The 23,141-nt window shown below is 37.0% G+C and overlaps 1 protein-coding gene across 1 annotated transcript in view; it reads left to right on the top strand.

The window, feature by feature from the left end:
- Positions 1 to 6,568: 6,568 nt before the first annotated feature.
- The window catches only part of LOC140242089 (exocyst complex component 6B-like), a 41,273-nt gene continuing 24,700 nt past the window's right edge, over positions 6,569 to 23,141 (top strand). Inside the window, exons 1-5 of the mRNA XM_072321850.1 lie at positions 6,569 to 6,776; positions 13,464 to 13,629; positions 14,426 to 14,564; positions 21,143 to 21,188; positions 22,105 to 22,309. Of these exons, the coding sequence (XP_072177951.1) occupies positions 6,628 to 6,776; positions 13,464 to 13,629; positions 14,426 to 14,564; positions 21,143 to 21,188; positions 22,105 to 22,309 (705 nt within the window). The 5' untranslated portion in view covers positions 6,569 to 6,627. The remainder of the gene's footprint in view (positions 6,777 to 13,463; positions 13,630 to 14,425; positions 14,565 to 21,142; positions 21,189 to 22,104; positions 22,310 to 23,141) is intronic.

Below are 23,141 nucleotides of genomic sequence, written 5' to 3'. Positions count from 1 at the left end.
CCAAAACATCCTACCATATAAGGATTTCGCAATAGACTTTTAAGGAGATATCATTATTTTTCTCAATAAAACATAACTGTTTATACGAGTAGACGGTTTATTCTAGAAACAATTCTGTTATGACTATTGTTCACAATGTATCATTATTTAACAATACTTAATATTGATTATACAGATTAACATTTATACCATGGTTGTTTCCATCCCTAAATCACACTTTAGAACTATTTTGAAGCACTAAAGCTGAGTTTTTGTTTTATCTGCAGAAGGTAAACACTGACTTTAAGAAACCAACTTTCTTCTGAACTTCTTGCCAAATAATAATCATAAAACTGCAGCTCACATTGAGATCATCAATTCTACGTGTCGATACTCGCCTCGCTGTTTCTGTGCAATATCCATGCATTATATAGCGTTTTGTTTGTTTGTTTGTTTTTTCGTTGTAATTGTGTTGTCTCCAGTACTTTCCATAATGTATTCGCGGAGGTCAATTTGAGCCAGTACATATATAGTTCAAGTTTGCACAATAGAAGAAAAAGGTAATTTGTATATTGCAGGTGAGTTTGTTTTTATATGTACTAATTAACATCTGTCATGTAATCATTTTTCTTGTAGTAATCCCTATAAATGGCGTGATTTCCAGCACATCCACCTGACAGAAACAAAGTGTTGATTAAAGTCTATAATATTTTTGGCAATATGAATAGAAAAGTTTGTTCATATGAATGTATTCAATGCAAGACAATAAATGGATGCTTTTCCAAACAAAACGTTAACTGAGGGACTATTCTGTTCACCTGCTCTATATCCGACGCTAAAGTTCATTCTCTGTTTGGACATGACTTCCAAGCTTATGCATAAGGTATTACGGTGGATGGTATATTATTGACACAAAAAGAAAGTGTCAAATTTCTTGGAATATAATTAGTGGAATGCTCATGTGCAATATCTCAGATATAGTGTCTCGTAACATTGGTATACTTTATAAGCTTAAGTATTACGTCCCAAAGAATATTTCATTTATGCTTTATAATTCATTGATATTATCGAACATCTCATATTGTAACATTGTTTGGGCAACTGCAAAAAGTCACATTGACAGTATATTGCTTCTACAAAAGAAAGCTGATACGTATATGCACCAATTCAGGTTATCGGGACCATTCAGATCCTTTGTTCGTAGACTTAAAAACACTAAAGGTAAATGATATTACATTTTTTGCAAAATTCACTCTTTATGTTTCGTTTGTATAATGGTCAGTTGCCATCTTCTTTTTTTTTTCTCTCTTTGTTTCAGTTAAACAAGGACATACATTTTTATCCCACTAGGCAATCTAATAAATTTCATTTACAAAATCCTAAAACGGTGATGGCTCTGAAATCTATCAGACACACTGGACCCGATATTTGGAACTCTCTTCCTTCTGAAATTCGGACTTTAAAGTCTATATGTACTCTTTTAAGAAAGCTGCAAAGACAATGCTGCTCTCTGGATATCAGAGATCTGTATAATGTCATTGTAATTGCATTGTATATGAAATTCCCTCGTGGAAATAATAAAAGCTGTTCTGAATTTATTGCGTAATGTTATGTAACCGACCATATAACCTGTAACTGTTCACGAGAAAATACTCCGCCATACTATTCAGTGATCCAGGTGATCTAACTTTGGTAAACCTTTAGCGAAAGCCGACAGACCTCTCCCTTCCTTTCTCCTTTCTTCTATCCTATATCTATGCAAGTCATCCCTCCATGCTATTCTCCTATATGTTATGCATTATGTACGAGGGCTACATGCAAATCAAGCAATGCTTAAGCTGTAGCCCTTCTGTATTATTCAATGCATCGCTGATATGTTTTGTTGTACATTGTAAAGGCAATGAAGAAACTGTATTGCTGTATATTCCAAAGGCAATGAAGAAACTTACTTTGTTAACAATTAATGTCTATGTTTATATTAAATTATGTATGGCACCAATGTACAATGTATATAATACATGTTTATGTATCTGCATGAGCAATAATGCAGGAACCAATAAATCAAATCAAATCAAATCAAATCAAATCAATCAAATAAATTTCGCTTTAAAAACGGGTGAAGTTCCCAACCATTGCAACTGAGAAAAAAGAAAGGTCATTTTTTTTTTTATCAATGTGCACGTGAGCTAATTACGAAGTGGCTTATACCAGTTAATATTTCTTCTCATGAGCTTCAGTTATTCTAACACTCTCAAAATTAAACGATTTTACTCATAGTCTTTGTTGTTCCCATTCTGATTTTTTGTTTTGTTTGTTTGTTTGTTTTTATTTCTGCATTCAATCAAATACAATTTGAATACAAATTTCAAAAAGTACAAAGACAAAGAATAGCAAGTACAGTCGAATAAATCGATAACAGTACACAAATAGATACACATAGGTGATTGCATTGAGCAATGTAGATACACAGAAACATAAAATAAAATATACAGTATTTTTCAGTAAACAACAGAGATCATTGAATGCAGGAGACCACCATTGTAAGCGATTGAGCTTGAAATGGATGGAGGCCTCATAAAATGACTATCCAACGACACAACTCTCTTGGAGGAAAGTGATCAGGTGGGTGCAGTGCAGTTGCAGGTGTGAGTGCAAGATGCATTTGAAGGAAGAAAATAGAGATTGACAAAAAAAAAAAAATGACAATCATTTACCATAAATATTTGTTATCTTGATTGGTTTGAAGAATATGATTGTATCAAATATCGTTTTAGTGAAGCTTTCAAAGAATAAACACTTGAGCAGGACTTTATATTGTCCGGTAGATTATTCCAAATGTCCGGACCCGAATGTCTTATAGAATTATGTGTCACTAATAATTTGGGATTCAAAAGATGGAAATTTCTACATATACGAGTAGGGTACGATATGGACAGAAGTATTAAACCTAAACATGTTATTAAACGATGATGGAAGTTGATCATGTATATATTTAAACATAATTACTGCTACTTGAATAATATTCAAATCAAAAACCTTCAATGTTTTAAGTTCATGAAATAAAGAATCAGTATGAGCCAGAAAATGCGATCCTGTACAAATACGTATAACTTTCTTTTGTAACTTAAAAATAGAATTTAGAGCCGCAAGTTCCCCATACAACATTGCAATAACTTATATATGGTTCTGATTCTGATTCTTATGTTAACCCACATGCAGTATGTCTTACAAACAGATTGCAATTGGACTTTCCGCATTGAAAACTTTCAAAATATGATTCAAAATTTATATATGAAAAAGAAATTCAGAATTAAAATAAGAAAAAAAAATCAAAATAGTTACACAAAATTAATAGAAAATCAGAAAGGAGAAAGAGCTCAACCCAGTCTTCCATGAGTTAATAATGTGATATCTTTCTTTAATCATTAATTTTTACACCTTACCAATCTTTGCAAAACTCGGAAATCTTCTTACTGACACTACCTGAAGATGTAATTCATTATTTATTTCATTAGTTGAAAATGAAAAGAAACAAGCATTAACCTTTTCGAAAGAGACATTTTTTTTTTTTCGAGAACACAATGAACAACTTCGTATTTGTACGGCGGGAACACAATGGACAACGTGTCTCCTTTACAAGACTTGTAGGGAAAGGACTTTTTGACATGCTTTACAGAGGTCATCATTTCTATGTGATCACAAAAGCAAATCAAACGGAGTTTCTTTAACCCTATTAAGCCCAAGCTATTTTGACCCTTCCCAGGCCCAAGGGGGGGGGGGGGGCACATTGTGCCCCCCCCTATATAACTTTGTTATTGTTTGATGTTTCATCGCCATATTTGGCACATGGGTAGAGCAACTCATACTCTACATGACCGCATACTTAATTTTTTTCAAGGTCACCCATAGAGGGCGCTATTAACCAAAATATAAAGAAATACATAGGAAATATGTTAAAAACATGATTTTTCTGTATAATTTCTTTATCCCCAGTATATATGTCTTATCATAGACCAATATTTTTCATATTTGCCACAAATGATGTGCAAGTCAAAGCTCATTATTTGTTATGGTTGAAATTTCTCAAAGTCACCACATGGGGGCGCTATTCATAACAAAATAAAGAAATACATTATGAGACCTGTGATGTATTGGTTGGGATAGGTACATGCATAGTAATCATATTTCATATTTCCATAATATTGGAATTTTAAGTTTGCAGATTGATAATGTGATAAACAAATGATATTAGAGGTATAACTTGGGTGAAGGAATCGCCCCTTGGGTGAAGGAATCGCCCCTTGGTGTATGCATCAAAATAATTTAGGTTTTTTCTCTCTCTTTCTCTCTCTTCTCCCCATTTTCTGTTCCCTATTTTCACACTTTTGCTTTCTTTTTCTTCTTTCTTTCTTTCTTTTTTTTTTCTATTCCCGACTTTCCCAGTTTCCCGCAATCTTTGTAGTTGTAAGTTTTTCACCCCCTTTACTTCCCCTCTTTCCCACTTTTCCCTCAGAGGTGCCCACATGTTACAAGCATAGTCTTTTGAGTGGGTACCTCCACTTTTTTTTTCACAGAATGTATAAATAGAGTGTATGTTTCTTTTTGTACCAAACATAAGGACATGAGCATGTTGTTATCCCTGTCTGACTATGTATATATGTATGTATATAATCAACGACTCGCATGCCAAATGTATCATATCGTTTTTTTTTTTGTACATTCTGTTGGAAAAAGAGTGAAAAATAAAGTTTGAAAGTTTGAAAGTTTGACACAAAATAGAACGGCAATCTTTGGAAAATACTGTTATTTTCAAGTATCTCTATTATATCTATTGTTTTATGCCGTTGGCACAGAAAAACAAAGGAAATAATAGGAAAAACATTTCAGGGCCATAATTACTTCACATTCTGCTTCTTCAGCAAATTTCAGCCAAGAAAAGCCCATTTCATACATTATAATATTGTAAAATTAGAATTGGAACAGAAAAATACGCAAAAATCTAACTGACATGGTTGTCAGTTTATGGTTGCCATGGCAACCAGGAATATCAAATATAGCTAAATTATATATCAAAATGTTCGGAATAAGATTTTAGGAAAAGTCACCAAATTTAGTTAAAATTGGATAAAGGGCGAAGGAGTGGCGAATGAAAATCTGGTAGGGGGCACAATGTGCCCCCCCCCTTGGGCTTTATAGGGTTAATATGAAGGTAATAACGAAATTACATTTTAATTGATTCACTATTTTTAAAGCAGAAAGTCCGATTGTATTTTCTTTTTGACATATTATTTACATGGTACAGTTCAAGAGTCTATAAATCCTATAAACTACCTTTTGGTAAATATTTTGTGAGTATACTTTGATGCATTACAAGAGCACTGATTTCATTAACTATACACACTTATAACTTACAATTACCCATCGTTATTTCACATGAAATTTCATGTTTTCGTTGAATATCCCGAAATAAGCAAAAGCAATTAAAATTGCCATACCCTTTTGTTTGTTTTAACAGGAACAACATATTTAGTAATTGCTGCCAAAACAATTACTTTTCATCGAAAGATTTGTCTACTTTCTTTGCGCTTAATATGCCGTAAACACTTCAATGTTTAGTGACATTCAAAATCCACACTGATCCCAAGGTTGTTTAATAACGTGACCAGAAATCTTGCCTGATACTTGTCAAACAAAGCGGCAACCATGTTACTAACTCCATGTGCACGTTCAAATGAATTCAGTATCATAGCAAAACTTTAAGATCTCATTACTACATGATTATAAGTTCACATGGAACATTTGAACCAACCAACAAAGAACCAACCAACCACCAACCAACCAACCAACCAACCAACCAACCAACCAACCAACCAACCAACCAGGGCTACGTCAATGAGCCGGCGGAATGGATGGCGGAATATTATGAACAATGAACAAAGGGCAATAATTTTTTTTTTTTTTTTTTTGCACAGTAATGCAAATATTGTATTTGTATTGCATAATTATGTTCTTTTTCAAGCTTTCCATGAAGTACAACAGGACCGTCAAACAACCCGATCACTTCACGAGGGTCTTGATATTTACAATGTATATCCGGAAAAAAATGAGAGATTTCATTTTGTTTTGCTAAATTTCATTGCATTTTTTTTTTTTTCTATTTTCAATGCTAATCGCATGCCAATTAAGCTCCACCAGCAGCTAGGAAACACAAGACGAACAAGTAACGATTTTTAAAAATTTTTTTAGGCAATAACAATTTTTGGCATTGAATACAGAAAATAACAAATAAACAAACAAACAAACATTATTAAAGATATTCCCTCAGTAGATCTGAGGGAATGCCAGCATCTGTTACACCGCAAGTGCCGTTTTGCCTAGCTGTTTTTATGGTTGACTAATCTTTTGTTCGGTGGAATTCGAGGGAGAGGGAAATCTCTCTTGGTGTGTCTATATACCTTCGTCCATGGGATATGGATCTGTGCATGGCTACACGTACCAGTAGGTCTTTTGTGCCCTTTTCCTCGCGATTCCGATAGCGTTCTTGTGTAAATATAAACTCTCTTTACGGAATGCAAACACGGCACGGCTGCCAAAGGGTACACAAAGAGGTGTGTCTTCGTTGTTGGTGTAAGGTTTCTGGCGGCAGCCATGGCCACGATGGCGGAAGAGCGATGGAGAAAAGTGGGCCTGGCCGTGTCATTTGCGACCATGGTGAGCGTCGATGCGGCAGCAACTCATACTCAGACTGTCATCCAGGATATCGAGAACTCGGATGAGTTGATAGCTCCGATCATAAGGTATAACACAGTCGTAGATGCCTCCACCTTCTACTACCACTACTAAATGCTACTATAGCGTATGTCTCATTCACGCTTAAATAAAACCCAACGTTTTTCCTTTTTTTTATTGCTCTACTTATACTGAAACTATGTCTGAAATGTGTATCAGCTTTCCTTTTCGTTTCCAATTGTTTCATGTGTGTTTGTTTTTACAGGTGCATACCAATATTGTTTTATATGTTTTTGTGTAACCAACAAGTGGTTCCGCTGGCGCCACTGAAATACACGCGTAACAATCAGCCCTGCAGTGATTTGAGTACAGTATAATGCGTGTGTATTACAGTATACACACTCGACATTCGTTTTTGTTGTGTTATGAATCTTACACTGAGACATGTATGATACATCATCAATCTTCAAAGTAACTTTATTTCTTGAAACTAATATTTGGCAAGAAGCAGAGTTCAAGTTTCCATCTGCCGCTGGCTGATGAACGGGGAGCTCTCATAGGCCCTACCCCTTTTCCCTAACCTTATGAATAAATGATGAGTTTTCTACGGGTCATTTCGAAATTCTGTGTGGGTTATTGCTGTTCACGCACAAATCGTATGAGAAATCCGCGAGGGGTTCTCCTGAGTAATATCGGCCATGTATACAGGCGGGGTTCGGTGGTACCCGTAGACGTCGTACAGACGTAGTGTACGCTGGCTAGCTGGCTACCGCTGCTGTGTGTATGATGGCTGGCGGAGACCAAAGGATGAAAGGCTCGCTGGAGGAGCCGAAACAAGACTTCGAGCGGCTTATTCGCATCATCGAAGACTCTGATTCGACTTCAGTCGGCCAGATTTTCAGGTTTAAGTCCTTCCTGTCGTTGAAGAGTGTGTGGTAAAATGAACTAAGGCAGCGGAAGTGCTGGATAAATTTCTGACTCAGTGCCGCCTGATGAGAGTATGTGTGTGTGGGTCTAAGGATTATCGCAAGCTGTGATCGTGCGATATACAGGAGTGTGGGCTCTGTATGTTTGAGAGAATGTGTGTAAGGCAGAAAAATCATTAGATTCAACTCGCTGGGGTCCACGAGCAAATGAAATGCTGTTTAGCCAAACTGCGGTGTACAGCACAGCTGCTGCATTGTTAGTCCGGTATGTACAACATGATGGCGTGTATAATTATTCATTATTCTGGTTCATTCTGATGGGAATCTTCATTGGGCTAGACTCGATCTTGTAGCGATTGCATAGACCCTGTTCGTCAGTGCAGTGCACTTTCACCAACCTACGATCCATTCACGATCACAGCCACGGCTGTACCACTGCACTGTACTTGAGCAATACACTGCCAGATTCGATATCAAGTGCCAAAGCCAATGAATTAATGAGCCAGTTTGGTCAAGGGTCAGAATCCAAATTTGCATTGCATGGCTTTGCTTAATGTGACTGTAGCATGATCTGATGTGAATTGTTGTGTTGCTGTTTTTCTTCTGCCAAGATCGAAGTTCACATTAAAATGTTTGCCCGATGTTTTTCTACATCATGCATTTTTTTTTCTTGGGAGTCTGTGACACTATCATTAAGAATCATACCAGCTGTTTTCCTGATCTGCGATCAACCTACAATTCAACACCAATTGCTCAGCCTTGCTGTTTCATCCCCCCCCCCCTCCGATTTGATAGAAAGTCGTGTACCCGGTACAAGATACAAATGTATGAATTAATTTCTGTGATTTTTATAACGTTACACAGCCCTGTCTCTGTACTCCACACTGCATCTGGTGGGGCTGGTGATTTATTTGTGTTTGTGTCATTTAATAGAGCCAGACGTCAGCTGGCCAGACTGACTGTCAAAACAGTAATTGATCTTGTTGATGCAGTTAATGCATTTATGCTACATCAGTATTCGTTGTGGAAGAAAATCTGATTCTGAATCCCTCTGGAGATCTGTCTAATCCCTATATCACCAAAGAGCCTAATGCTCTAATTGTAGATAAACTTGAAAGGATTTATTCTTGTATGAGTCTAACCAAGCTCTGTGTTTACACAAGGTCATTCACAAAGCATGACAAAGTGGTATGGGTAAGATGATATTTTCATAGTCTGAGCAGTTCTCTAATATACATTTGTACTACAAGAAACAATCAAGATGGATGGCCATGATGTTTGAGTAAACAAGATCAATCTGTTATTCAGATCAGGCATAGGGCCAATTTTCATGCTAGCCATGCTGATATACCCCAAGCCAAGAATTTTACACTTGTCGTGCCATATTGAAATGGGCCAAGCCAAGAATTATACAGTTGTTGTGCATTAGTCTGCCTTTTCTGTCAGCACACACAGAATACTCATTCAGATTGCCACTCTTACAACATGAGGACTGTGGACTTATGATCTTGCTGTGGACAAAGACACTGTAATCAGGACAGCTTGGACAAATATACAACTTTTCTCATAACAAACTGGTATTTCATCCCCACCTCAAGAATGAGCTTGTACCGCAAGTCTGCAATCGGTCATATGTGGCGTGCAAAGATCGATCAAATAGTTACTCAGCGTGACATTTTCAAAAGCGGTCCCAAAATGATTGCTGATCTCAGGTATTGGATATCGTGTGCTTTTAAACATGTCACACATCCGGAGTATGTGCTTCGGGCAGAAGAGTGGATATTCATACAAACCATTCGGAGGTATGAGGACTCCTGTGTACAAGAAGCCCGTGAAATAGATTTCCAGCTGAAGTACAATGTTTTGTAGTTAGTATTTGTTGGATTCAGCTTTTGGGTGAATTTGCCTTTGAAGATATTGGATGCTGATGATGTTATTTTCATTCATAGTTACAGGTATACAATATTCAGACAAGGTTTAATTTACAGATAAAAGTAACAAATGCTGAACCCCCCCCCCCCCAGCCAGACAATAAGAGAAGTATCATTGTGTATTGTTGACCATTCCAGAATTGTCCATACAATAAGTCTTAACATCTTGCCAATATCCTTCCTGTTTTTCTTCTGCTCTTATGAAATTAAATTGGATGTTATCTTTAAAAGTTTGATTTTGATATGATGTTAAACATCATGTTTTTTTTTATTTGTTTTGCAAATCTATGAGATCTCCACTCAAAATAAGCATTGCTGGAGATGACAACATATGTTTGAGCAGTAGAAATACAAACATGTAGGGGCCTGTATGTCATGAAGAATGTAGTTGTTGAAATAATGAAATCTCTAACTTGTATGTGGAAAGAGGGAGAAAAAAAAAATCTACTGAGGTACTGGAGAAACCAGTTGTAAGCCTTGCACGTTTCAGCTACTAAATCTGATGAAGATGCAAGATATCATGATGTATTAAATTTACCAAGAATGACAGTGAGTCTGCATTCTGTAAGATTTGAAAAGATTATGAATGCAATCATTTGCAAATTTTGAAATGAGTGATACAAGTGCATTTCCTGTTTAAATGCTTAATAGTAATTTTTGTCTTATAAACTTGCTTGCTCTTTTATATGGGTTTTGCTATGGTAGTTGAAGAGTGAAGAAGAGGGAAAACTCAGTGGCATTTGATCTATTTTGATAAAAACAGAAAACAAATATGCAGAATGTGTTTTTATTCAATGAATGTAAAAAAAAAAAAAATAATTGCATCAGTATTGAAACCACATTTTATGTGATTTGATCTGAACTCTTTTTTGATAATTACCAGGATATGATAATGGTTCCAGCATCGGATGATGCCAGGACCAAACACAAGTTAAGGGTACTGTTAGATAAAGAGATCAAGCTATAGAATTTTTGGATCTTGAAGTTCTTACACCAGAGCATGTTACAATTAATTCAGTAGCACTGGACTTCATTCCTCTATGCATCAGTCACACGCTTTCTACACACTGTATTGTTAGAGTGAAACTACAATGGACTGTATGTGCAAGATTTGTATAAAAATGAAAATTTTGCCCAATGAGACAGTTTTTGTTTTGAACACTGATGAAGTAATCACTCAGCAGGGCAGTGTGTCATGAAACTTGTCAGTCACTGACAGTCACTGACAATTGTTTTGATCTTCTGAAATCCTTGCATCTGACTGGCTGAGAGCAAATTTGTCAGTGCAAATCACCGACAAAACACCTGATGAAATGCCCCCCCCCCCCCGATCTGTAAATATGTATGGTATTGGAGATTCCATGTGATGAGCATGTGATGATCGGGTCAAATGTCAGTAATTTTAGCGTGACACCCTGTGAACTCAAATGGCTATATTGTTATTATGTATTTTGCTACAAAGCAACAAATGATCAGCTAGGAATGTTGCACTTTGTTTCAAGCTAAATCAGAATGCTGTTGTGATAGAAAGCTGGATGATAGGCATAATATTGATGATATTTGACAAACATCGATCATGATATTTCACAGACCCATTTTTGAATATCAATTCTGTGAATCAAAGTTAGTGTGGCTTGTGGCTACAGTATAGGCAGTGTTAAATGTGTTTGTGTGTTGGGTGGGGGAGGGGGGAAGGAGATAGATAGGGAGGGAATGTTTCTGGAAAGTACAAGTGTAATACTTGAGAATGTCATGCAAAGACTATTTCCTGGTCCTTGGAAGGCGTGATGAGTGTTAATCCTCTGCAAAAGAGCAATTTATTTGGGTGTTGCACGGTAATGACTCTTACTTGGGTACCTAAGGGGGGGTCACCGTGCATCCCCCCCAGGACTCCTCGAAACTTACATTTTCAGGATCCTCATGACATACTAAAACATAATCAAGATGTTAACAGGAACGAAAAGTGGCTGTTCTAGGTGATATTTAATGTATTCTATTGTTTTTCATAATTTCTTATGTATTTCTTTGTTTTTCAACTTTTTCAACTTTTGTTTTTTCTTTGTTTTTCTATTGGAAATTGTCACTGACCACTTTTCTACCATAATTAGCACAAAACTAATCAATGAAAGTGATTAATTGTAAAAATAATAAATTTTTCATGACTTTCATGACAGAGCACTGTTTTCCATAGGAAATGTACACAAAAGCACAAAATTGTGCCCGTTTTGGGACGACATTCCGTTACAAAAATGGGCGTGACTTCGCAAAAGTATACGCGGATGTTGCAAATTTGGTCTCAAAAGTTGTGCGAGACTTGACCAAACAAAGTCAAGAAGCCTCGCGACAGATTTATAGCGCGAAACTTCGAGGGGGGGGGGGGGGCGGATCCCCCCACCCCCCGTCCTTATGTATGTATGTAATATATAATATGTGCTTACATGTAGGGCCTACATAGTAGGGTACCTAAGGGGAGGAGGGGGTCACTGTGCACCCCCGAGGACTCCTCAAAACTTACTTGACTTTGTTTTGTTCAAGTCTCACGCAACTTTTGAGACCATATTTGCAACTTCCCCGCATACTTTTGCGAAGTCACGCCCATTTTTGTAACGGAATGTCGTCCCAAAACGGGCACAATTTTGTGCTTTTGTGTACATTTCCTATGGAAAACAGTGCTCTGCCATGAAAGTCATGAAAACCTGATTATTTTTACAATTAATCACTTTCATTGATTAGTTTTGTGCTAATTATGGTAGAAAAGTGGTCAGTGACAATTTCCAATAGAAAAACAAAGAAAAAACAAAAGTTGAAAAAGTTGAAAAACAAAGAAATACATAAGAAATTATGAAAAACAATAGAATACATTAAATTTCACCTAGAACAGCCACTTTTCGCTCCTGTTAACATCTTGATTATGTTTTAGTATGTCATGAGGATCCTGAAAATGTAAGTTTCGAGGAGTCCTGGGGGGGATGCACGGTGACCCCCCCTTAGGTACCCGACTATCTAGGGTGAGGGTCGAGAAAGGTTTGCAGTTTAGTATTTCTGTCATTTGGTTCAGAGCATGTACACATGAGTATATACAGTGTGTGTGTGTGTGTTCTCTTTTACATTTGTATTAAATGCATTTGTGTGATGAAAGTGAAAGCATTTACAAATTTATAGGAAGCATGTAGCAAGTACAGCCCAGACATTTGTTCATACTGTGCTAAATGTGTGATTTTTAAGTTGATGAAAGGGTATCATATATACATTGTATACTATGTACATAAATGTTCATCATTTCATGTGTGAAAAAGTGTTAATCCTTTCATTTACAGAAACTGTATTTTTGTTGCATTGTGCTGTATCTTTTTGTAATAATTTATTTACTGTTCATTGTTAGTGTTCTATAGGGAGAGTAAAAAAAAAAAGCTTTCATTTCATATCTTTCATTAAAGCCTATTATTGTTGATTGTTTGTTTGGTTGTATACCTTCCAATACTTCAAAAGCACCCACACTTTATTTTTATATGTGTCATTCTCCTATCCTATCCATGATGATATCTGTCTCATTGTTTTCATTGATAAAAGTCATAGAATTCCTGGGGGTTGACTGAAACTAGTCTCAACCGACCAAATAGAAATGGAAAAATAAAAGGTTAAAAGAAAGAAATTTCAAAGAAAATGTTATTTTACATTCTCACATGTAATTTATGTTAACAAGTGATTAGCGACATTTATTTGCACTCTCTGAACAAATCATTATTTTTTTTTCCGCGGCATGGATTGTGGATAACTGTACAGACCAGCTGGTTTTGCACCCAGTTCATATGAGTTGTCTCGTCATGTGAGTCTTTGGATTGTGGGGGGAGTAAACGTTGATGCTTACCATCTCCAATCCCTTGCTGTATCTCCCCAGAGCCATCCAAGATGGCAAAGGGCAGCAGGAGTTCGGCGAGCACCTCAAGGCCCGCATCGCCGACCATGATCGCGACATCGAGCGGATGTGCAATTTCCACTACCAGGGCTTTGTGGACAGTGTCGGTGAGCTCCTGCAAGTCAGAGCTCACGCAAAGAGGCTGAAGGTACGTATGCACGCACTCTCTTGTCCCATGCCTGAGAGTAATTTGTAGACCTGAAGTAGAAGAGAGTTTCCAGTGCTTTTACCCAAGCATTAAAATATGAATATTGATGGCTGGTCAATGTCTACAAATAAAAAAATTCTGTGTTGTGCCTGTACCTCTGTACAAATTGAAGGAAGACACACTAGCTGCGTTCACATTGGCAGATCTTCTCTAGGTTTAACTGTGAGAATTTGTCGCAAACTTTGCTCATCCATTCACATTGACACCCAAACTTCATGAAGTTTCAGTTTGTGTAGTTTGGGTCCTTGGTGCACATGCACAACATAGAAGAGAGTGCATGTCGTCTGACAGCTACTGATTGTGACGTAACAATGCACACATGTACATCTCAGTGAGCACTTCCTTCACAGGCACTACAATGGGCAGGTCATGTGACAAACTTCCGAAATTTCAGTTGCATCCATCCAGACTGCACAAACTTTGAGAAGATGGGGGGGGGGGGGGAATATTCGTTTTAGCAGGAAATTTTTTCGAGAAGTTTCATTTTTTCCAAGAAGTTTGTGATTACACTGGCAAAACTTCGAAAACTTTGCGAACTTAAAATTTGCAAAGTTTTGCCAGTGTGACTGCAGCTACATTTGTAGAGTTCCATACAAATATGAATTATTCACACCAACCAACATGGACAGAAAGTGGTTCAACCAAACAGTGCGTTGCAACATCAGATTGATAGTTTCTCCATGGTTCAAGACAAAAAGTGATACTTTGACATCTAAAAATGGTCTGTCTGCTCCAGGATGGTGTGCTCACGACCAACCAGGCACTGCAGAAATCTGGCCAGCCGGTCATCGAGAAGGCCGAAGAGTTACAGATGACCAGGAGCAAGCTGCGGAATATCATGGCCACCATCGACCATCTCCAGACCTGCCTACCAGGTATGACCACAGCAACAACAAAAAAATTACCACTTTTGACCCTGCTATAATATCGCTTGCCGTTTAATGAACTTCCAGTATGTGCTATTTTACATTGGAAAAGAGTGCATTAATTTTTTTTTTCCCCGACAACAACTCACATGGTAGTATTTTCCTCTCTTGTTTAGAATTTCAGTCAAAACTTGCCATATAATGTTTATTTTCGACAGTACAGCATGCTGTGTGTTACAAATTCATTTTCTGTCTATTGCCACATGTCACCCAGAAATGCATTAGTTACGATAGGCCTTCTTCCACTGTGTGTGTGTGTGTGTGTGTGTAAGAATAGTGCAGTGTAGTGGTGTACAGTGATTTACAGTCACATAGAGTTACTTTGTACATAAAATATAAAGAGTGTAAAATATAAACATTTGTTTTTCCACTTTATGATAATGAAGAAATATATATATTTCTTAATGATTTTTTTTTTTTCTTATTTGATGAAATTTCAGAGTGCTCTTTGTGAACCAAAATCAGTTTGAGAATTGCCATTTCATCTGTAGAATGTATTCTTAAGAGATTCATGCTCTAATTTTGTGTGTGGTGCATTGGGATGAAAATGACAAAATTGTTTGAATCTGATACATTAATGTAATGAATGATTGAGTTACAGTATGGGTACTGTACATGGTGCAAACTGAAATCTTGATTGCAGCGTGCCTGGTGCAATAGGTACTGTACATTTACAATGTAATGTACATTATATGATAAAGAAAAACAATAATATATGCACATTGCATTCACATTCCCTTGAGTTCTAACCTTTTACATTACACATGGAATATAAACTGATCACATTGTATTAAAAAAATCTAATGAAAGATCATACTGCATGACATAATGATAAGAAGAAAGACTGTCCATCTACTGAAGAGTGTTAAGTTTGAGTATTACTTGTGAGATCTTTCTGTGGCAGTGTACAATATGCCATATTTATTATAATGGGCCCTGTAAACAAATACATTGTAGTTCTGCCATGATTTTAACACAGCCAATGAATAATGGACAATGATTTTGGTGAAAAGACTAATGTCCTGTCTGTGTATGACAGACAACACAAGAATACTAGAATGGTGGATATGGTTGTACAAACATTTCCATTTGAACTTTGTTTCAACATAGTGTGAATGATTATTCCCCATTGTGTGAAGACTATGACCAGTTTACTTTTGTACCTGAAGTTGAAGTGAAAGATATTAAAACTGATCATTGATTTGGTGCCTCCTGTATAAGTCCTCACCTAGTCCCCCTGTGGTTGCCACAAATACAAAAAATGGTGGAGACAGTTGTAAACTACATCACCACACAAAAGTGTAAACCACACAAAGTGTAACGACCTTTATTCATTCATGTACAGTACTGTGAGTACTTGTACATTCAGTCAACATACAGACACCCGGTTTCCTGATGTTGTAATGCATTGTACTACTCTGTGTTTGTGAATATTAATAAACCTAAGATATAGGACGTTCCTTTGCCTTGTACACAAGTATGTACATGTTGTATTACTGTACATGTGCATTGATGTTGCTGTATTCTGATCAGTGGCACACTGGTATGACAGCCATTGTGCTTGTGTATACATTTTAGAGAAACAATGCATGGCAAAGGTTGGCCAGACTCGGGAATCTATGTTACGGCTTTAGAAAATGTTGTCAGACAACAGGCTGTCTCAAGCAGCCAAGTTCGGAGAAGATTATTGATTGGTCATTATGGACTTCTTTTGTCCAGTCTGCTAATCCATGTATACACTGTTAGATTCATATCGTTGTTTATATGTCAGTGCACATATTCACTGTAGGGCAATTCTGCACTAGCAGGCCTGAACTTGTCGTGGTTTTCGAACATACCATGGTGGGCAGCGAATAAAGATTAATTCAATCATACACTGTAGATCCATAGTATCCGCCAATTGGTTCTTTTTCAAAAATCTTGAGGCATTCATACAGGCAAAGACATACTTATAATGCTGATATTAGATATTACTGTGAGAGATACTACACAATCTTGGCCTGACCTTAAATACAGTGCACCTTGCTGTACATGCATTTTCTTTGCATATACGATACTGTCGCCGACATGTACATGTACAGTTCACTGTCAGTTCTTGCTAGGATTATGCTATGACAGCACTATGGCCACTACAAAGTGGCCTGTTCTGAAAGAGAGAGAGAGAGAGAGAGAAAAAAAAATGAAAACTTGATTTCTGATTCACTTTCCTGTTGGCCGTGCCTTATCGCTGCAATCATGTGTGTATACCTCCATGACTCACCCTTCCCCTGTGAGTAGCAATGGTTCCCGATTTGTCTGACATATCGAGTGGCTCTCATGCAGCGGTGGCAGTCTCTTTTTGTTCAAAAGTTAATAGGAAATTTACTTTGAGTTTTCCATGTACAGTGTAGCAGTCTCATCAGGAAACGAGAGAGTTATGCTTTGCTCTTGTCATTTTGTGATTGAGTGAATAAGGAAAAATCCTCCAGGTTTTTTAATGGTAGAAGACCTTGGATACACAAACCATTGTGCTCAGTAATCGCTTAACATTAAAGGGAGCGTATAGTTTTGGTTGAGACCTAACATCAGGTTTCTAATATTTTTTGGTGAGAAACTGAGAAACTTCTCATGAAATATGAAAGAGCATGTAATTCCAAGAGGAATTCAATGTTTATTTGATGAAAATTGGTTTTAAAATGGCTGAGATATATAAAAAAAAAGCATTCCTAATAAAAAGTGGGACCCACCTTTTATTAGGATCGCTTTGTTTCACTCTGTTTTTGGATTTCTCAGCAATTCCAAAACCGATTTTGATCTTATAAACTTTGAATTCCTCTTAAGATGGTATGCCCTGTACTATTTTATAAATGGTTTCTTGGTATCTCACAAAAAGTTAAGAGCCCAATTCTCATCTCCACTGATACTCTACAATCCCTTTAACCCTATAAAGCCCAAGCTATTTTGACCCCTTCCAGGCCCAAGGGGGGGGGGGGGCACATTGTGCCCCCCTATATAACTTCTTTATTATATGATGTATGACCGTCATATTTGGCACATGGGTGGAACAACTCATACTCTACAAGACCCAACATTTGAAATTTCCCAAGGTCATCCACTGAGGGCGCTATTAACCAAAATACAAAGAAATACATAGGAAATATGCTAAAATCTTGTTTTTTCTTTTTATTTCTTTATCCCAACTATACATGTTTTTATTTCATATCAAATCATTTTCATATTTACCACAAAGGAAAAGCAAGTCAACCTTCACTATTTGTTACTGTTGTAATTTCTCAAGGTCAACATGTGGGGGCGCTATTCAATACAATATAAAGAAATATATGAAACCTATGATGTATTGCTTGGAATGGGTACATATATTGGTATCATATTTCATATTTCCAAAATATTGAAATTTTAAGTTTGCAGATTGATAATATGATGAAGAAATGATATTACAGACAAAGCTTGTGTGAAGATAACACAAAATAAAAGGGTAGTCTTTGGAAAATGCTATATTTTCGATTATTTCTATTATGTCTATTGTTTGATGCCTATGTCATATAAAAAATAAAGGAAATAATAAGAAGACCATTTCAGGGTAATTCACAACCATAATAACTTCACATTTTGGTCCTTCAGCAAATTACAGCCAAGAAAACCCCCATTCAATCCATTATTATATTGTTAACTGAAATTTGAACAGAAAATCATGCAAAATCTGACGAACATGGTTGTCAGTTTACGGTTGCCATGGCAACCAGCAATATCTGATATAGCTAAATTATATATCAAAATGTTCGCAATAAGATTTTAGGAAAAGTCACCAAATTTGGTTGAAATCGAGTAAAAGGTGTAGGAGTGGCAAGCGAAAATATGGTAGGGGGGCACAATGTGCCCCCCCTTGGGCTTTGTAGGGTTAAAGGACAAGGTCACCTTCATGTACATGTGAATTGAGAGAATGCAGCAATATTAGTAGAACACATTAGTGAAAGTTTGAGGAAAATTGGACAATCTGTTCAAAAGTTATGAATTTTTAAAGTTTCTGTGCAGTCATTGCTGGATGAGAAGACTACTACAGTTTGTGATGTCATATGCATAGAATGATACGAGAAAAATGTAAAGAGAATTAAAAAAAAAAATTCTTTGGAAAAAAAAAGTACACATCCCTTCAACTTGTTACTGACATATATGTTAAGGGTAATATTCCCCCTGCCTTCTGAAAGAGGCAAGTCAAGTGCTCTTTTATTATTCAAGAAAAGTGAAAATATGTTGAATTTTCTTTATATTTTGTCTATATCGTTCTACGCATGTGACATCACACACTGTAGTAGTCTTCTAATCCAGCAGTGACTGTGCAGATACTTTAAAGAATTCATAACTTTTGAATGGATCGTCCAATTTTCCCCAAACTTTCACTGATATGTTCTATTAATATTGCTGCATTTTAATACTCAATCCACATGTCTGTGAAGGTGGACTTGTCCTTTAAGTTTTGTGTGTAGCAGTCATGTCAGGAAATGAACGAGTTTTGCTCTGCTCTTGCTGTTTTGTGATTGAAGAATAAATAAGGAAAAGTCCTCCAAGTCTATTAATGGTGAAAGGCTTTGGATACACGAACTATTTTCCTCAAATTCTTAACACGAAGGTTTGTGGTTGTACACATTGGTAGTGATAGGTTTTGGTAGGTTGTGTCGATGACTCGGCAAACACACAGCTCCCACAAGATGAATGATTTGTGGTTGTGGTTTACGTAGATCCAGGGGAAATATCTTGATTGTTCTACAGGAGGAAGACATGAAATGGAATTATATCATTAAAGCATAGTTTTTGAAAACATTAACAGTAAATAAAGAAAAAATGTGATTGCAATGAATAACAGCCAGTGGCTGAGCAAGTTCCTTTTTATCAGTGTGTTGAAATAAAGTGAAAATGAATAAATGAAATGAATGAACTAAAGTGAACAAGTTATCTCATTCTTTTTCCCCAAAACAAATTTTATGCAAGCACAGACATGTATGACAAGAACTTTAACCCTTTCATACCAAGTTTCAACATCTGCCATTTTCCAGTGAAGGAAGTAGTTTGAAGTTGATCATGCTCCTTTTTTTTTTTTTTTTTTTTGCATTGGTACACAGTGACTGATTCATTGTTTAATCCTTGATCTAAAGAGAAAGACAGGGCAATAAGGGATTAAAATGAAAAAAGAAACCCAAAATCACAACAACACTAAGGAAGGAAAATAAAAAAGGAGAGTGATGCAGGGTAACCTAATAACAAATTCAATAGCATCACAAAATTTTCTGATGGAGTGAAAGACTTGTATAGCTACATGTACTCACCACCCATCGAAATAACTGGTATTTGCATTTGTCTGTATGTACACAAAATATACATTCACACACACACACACACACACACACACACACACACACACACACGAAAATGCGGACATATTGATCATACTTTTTTTTTTCTCCATTGTAGAAATCTCTGTTGTTGAAGGTATACGTATGTGATGACTCAACCAAAGTAGCCAAACATTGTCACGCACTTGTCCAGGCTCTGCTGATCAGAAGTGGCACCCTGGTTAATGATTTGTACCGAGTGGAGTTATATTGTACTGTAGGAAATATTTTGTCAATGATTTACAGGGAGTATGCTTTCACATACCAAGATGAATGACAATATGACAAAATGATAAGTTGATTGTAAACATGGGTCTCTGCATCAGTGTTCACCTGAGAATTCAAGTCTCTGTTGAAGTTACTGTAAGTGTGTATTGTATTCCATACTAATAGATGCATAATGACTCCATGTTTGTTATGAAAAGTACAATGTACCTAGTTTTGATGTAAACACAGTGAGGAATATTTGTAGTCTTGACTTCTTCAATCACAGATGATATTTCTTCTTTAAGAAGTCAATGAAAACATGTGTCAACATGATTTAAAAAGAAGAGTGAAAAAAGTCTTTCTTTGTGAAGATTAGCAATACAGTTTATTTACCTGTACTTTAATAAGTTCTCTTAATGATATAGAAGATTAGTCTGACCTGTAAACTGAAGCAAATTGTATTTCTGATAATTTGCTTACGAGAGGGAAACAAAAAAGAAAGAAAAGAAGGTAAAAAGCCCTCAAATTTCCTAGTCATGCTGTGGTTGCCGAGTGCAAATTTGGTGAAGAAAACTACAACCATAATTTGGCACAAAATTTTGGGAAGTCCGACCAAACTGCATTTGACGGAAAAAGTAGCACAATTGAAGGGAGATGATTCTATGTTATATATTTTATCATAATTTCTGGTGTCCTGCCTGCATTATGGAAGCAGCACTTGTCACGTAAACATGGTTCAGTAGCGTGGCAAGTCAAAAGCAATTTAGATATTTGCATCATCATGTAATTTTGTATTTGATTTTCTTTTGAGGTAGTCTTTTGCCAACAGTGTGCTTTAAATGAGGGACATGGTTTAGGCAGAGGAGCAGCTCTTTTTTTTTTTTTTTTTTTTTTTAAACCTGTGCATCGTTTTTCTGTTTTTTCTTCTCACAGTGCTGGAAATGTACTGCAAGCTCAACGATCAAATAGAGAGCAAACGGTGAGACATTTCACATCATTGAATTTCTGTGTGCATGTGTGTACGTCCATTGTATATACTTGGCCTGTGCAATATTTACACAAATGAAAGAAAGAGGTAGGCCCCTCTCCCCAGTCAAGCATTATGTTCCATCTATTGGACTCACTCTTCCATGTATAATGAGAAATAACAAAATAATAAAGAGTGACAGTGTTTACAGAGCAAACAAGACATTTTGCATTGAGAAACTACTGAACTATGCTCTATGTGTTGGGAGAATTTTCTGTGGCTGGGAAATTTCTGTAGACAGGCATTGATTTGTATGGTTATTTTCTTGTGTGTTAAGTGAGACCTACATACATGTACATGTACATGTACATGTATGTGTATAAAGCCCTGTACTCGAATATGCAGTTTGTGATTGATTAGAAATTTATAGGAATACTCATGCTCACTTTGAAGGAGAATGAAAACCAAAACTATACAAATGTGGATAGAGTGAATGCAGCAATATTAGTAGAACACATTGCCAGTGTAGTTTGAAGAAAATCAGCCAATCAGCTGATATGAGTTTTTGAATTTTGGTGCCGCCATTGCTGGATGAAAAAACTACAACATTTCATGGTGTCACACATCTGAAAATTTGAAGAATTAAACACATTTTCTTTTTTTTTCTAGTATAGTGAAAAAGCACTTGACTTACCTCTTTCAGAAAACAGAGGGAATCACATTTCCCTAAACATGCATGTCAGTATGAAGAGGAGGGAGTGCATACTTTTCATAAAAAAATGAAACTGAAGTAGGGAGTTTGAAAGTACCAAATTTATGTGACCCACTTTTTGTAATGTTCCTCTTTCATCATGTGTGTGTGTACCTTGCCCCTATTCCTCATCATCCTCTGTCTATTCAAATTATCATCCATAACCGTGGGATACAGGTACTACCCCGCCCTTAAGACTCTCGAACAGCTGGAGCACACATACCTGCCCCGAGTCAGGCGATACCGGTTCTGCGAGCGGATGGCGGACAACATCCCGCGCATCCGGGAGAGCATCAAGGAGGCCTCCATGAGCGACCTCAAGGACTTCCTCGAGAGCATCCGCAAGCACTCCGACTGGATCGGGGAGGAGGCTATGAAACAGGTGCATCATCTTTTGTGATTAATGTCATTTACAAAGGGGATATTTGTAAAATGGGGAAAAGTGAAAGGGGAAATGGTGTTATGGACGGAGTCACTGATATCACCGGGAGATGTATGCAGGTACACTGACTTCTGGTTAAGTTTTCATGACAGGCCAGTTTCAGTGAACATCAGCTGCTTGGTGATTTTGCAAATGAGGGAATTCATTAGTGCATTTTCTGAATTTCCCCCAAATATTTGTGTGTTCTTAGTTTGATGCCATTTCAGTAGAGCACAAATTATACGAACATTTCCTCACCAGGGATGTGGTCAAGAGGGAGGTCAGGCTTGAGTTTGACGATTTTGGAGAGGGAATGAGAATTAGACTTGAGGGAAAGTTAGGTGTATCGAGGCAAGGGCTGAGTAGAGTGTTCATTTGTTAGTCTGTCATATGACGTGGATTTTCATTGATGAAACTTTGACAGTACTGGGAGAGAAGCTAGGAAGCAGGTTTGTTTCTCCACAAAAAAACAAACAAACCAAACTCTGAAGGAGCATGCGTGCAAGTCTTGGCGAGTGGTATGTGGAAGGCTTTGCTTGATATATACCTAGGGAAATTCATCGTAGTGTTAACCCTAAAGGGGCCGGGCTTTTTTGGCTATGCTCAGACCGGGGGGGGGGGGGGGGGGGGGGGGGTGTGGATTCCGCCCCCCCCCCCCCCCCCCCGAAATCTCGGCCATCGGTGGTGCGATCGCGATGAAATTTTGCATGCGTGAGACCCGCGTCATAATCTACAAGATTGTGTCATAAGATTTTTTGAAACAATCAATTTCTAATTTTAATTAATTAATTAT

The sequence above is a fragment of the Diadema setosum genome, chromosome 18, assembly GCF_964275005.1.
Source record: "Diadema setosum chromosome 18, eeDiaSeto1, whole genome shotgun sequence".
Classification (NCBI taxonomy): domain Eukaryota; kingdom Metazoa; phylum Echinodermata; class Echinoidea; order Diadematoida; family Diadematidae; genus Diadema; species Diadema setosum.
The sequence above is the reverse complement of the archived record's forward strand: the minus strand, read 5'-3'. Positions and strand labels throughout refer to the sequence as shown.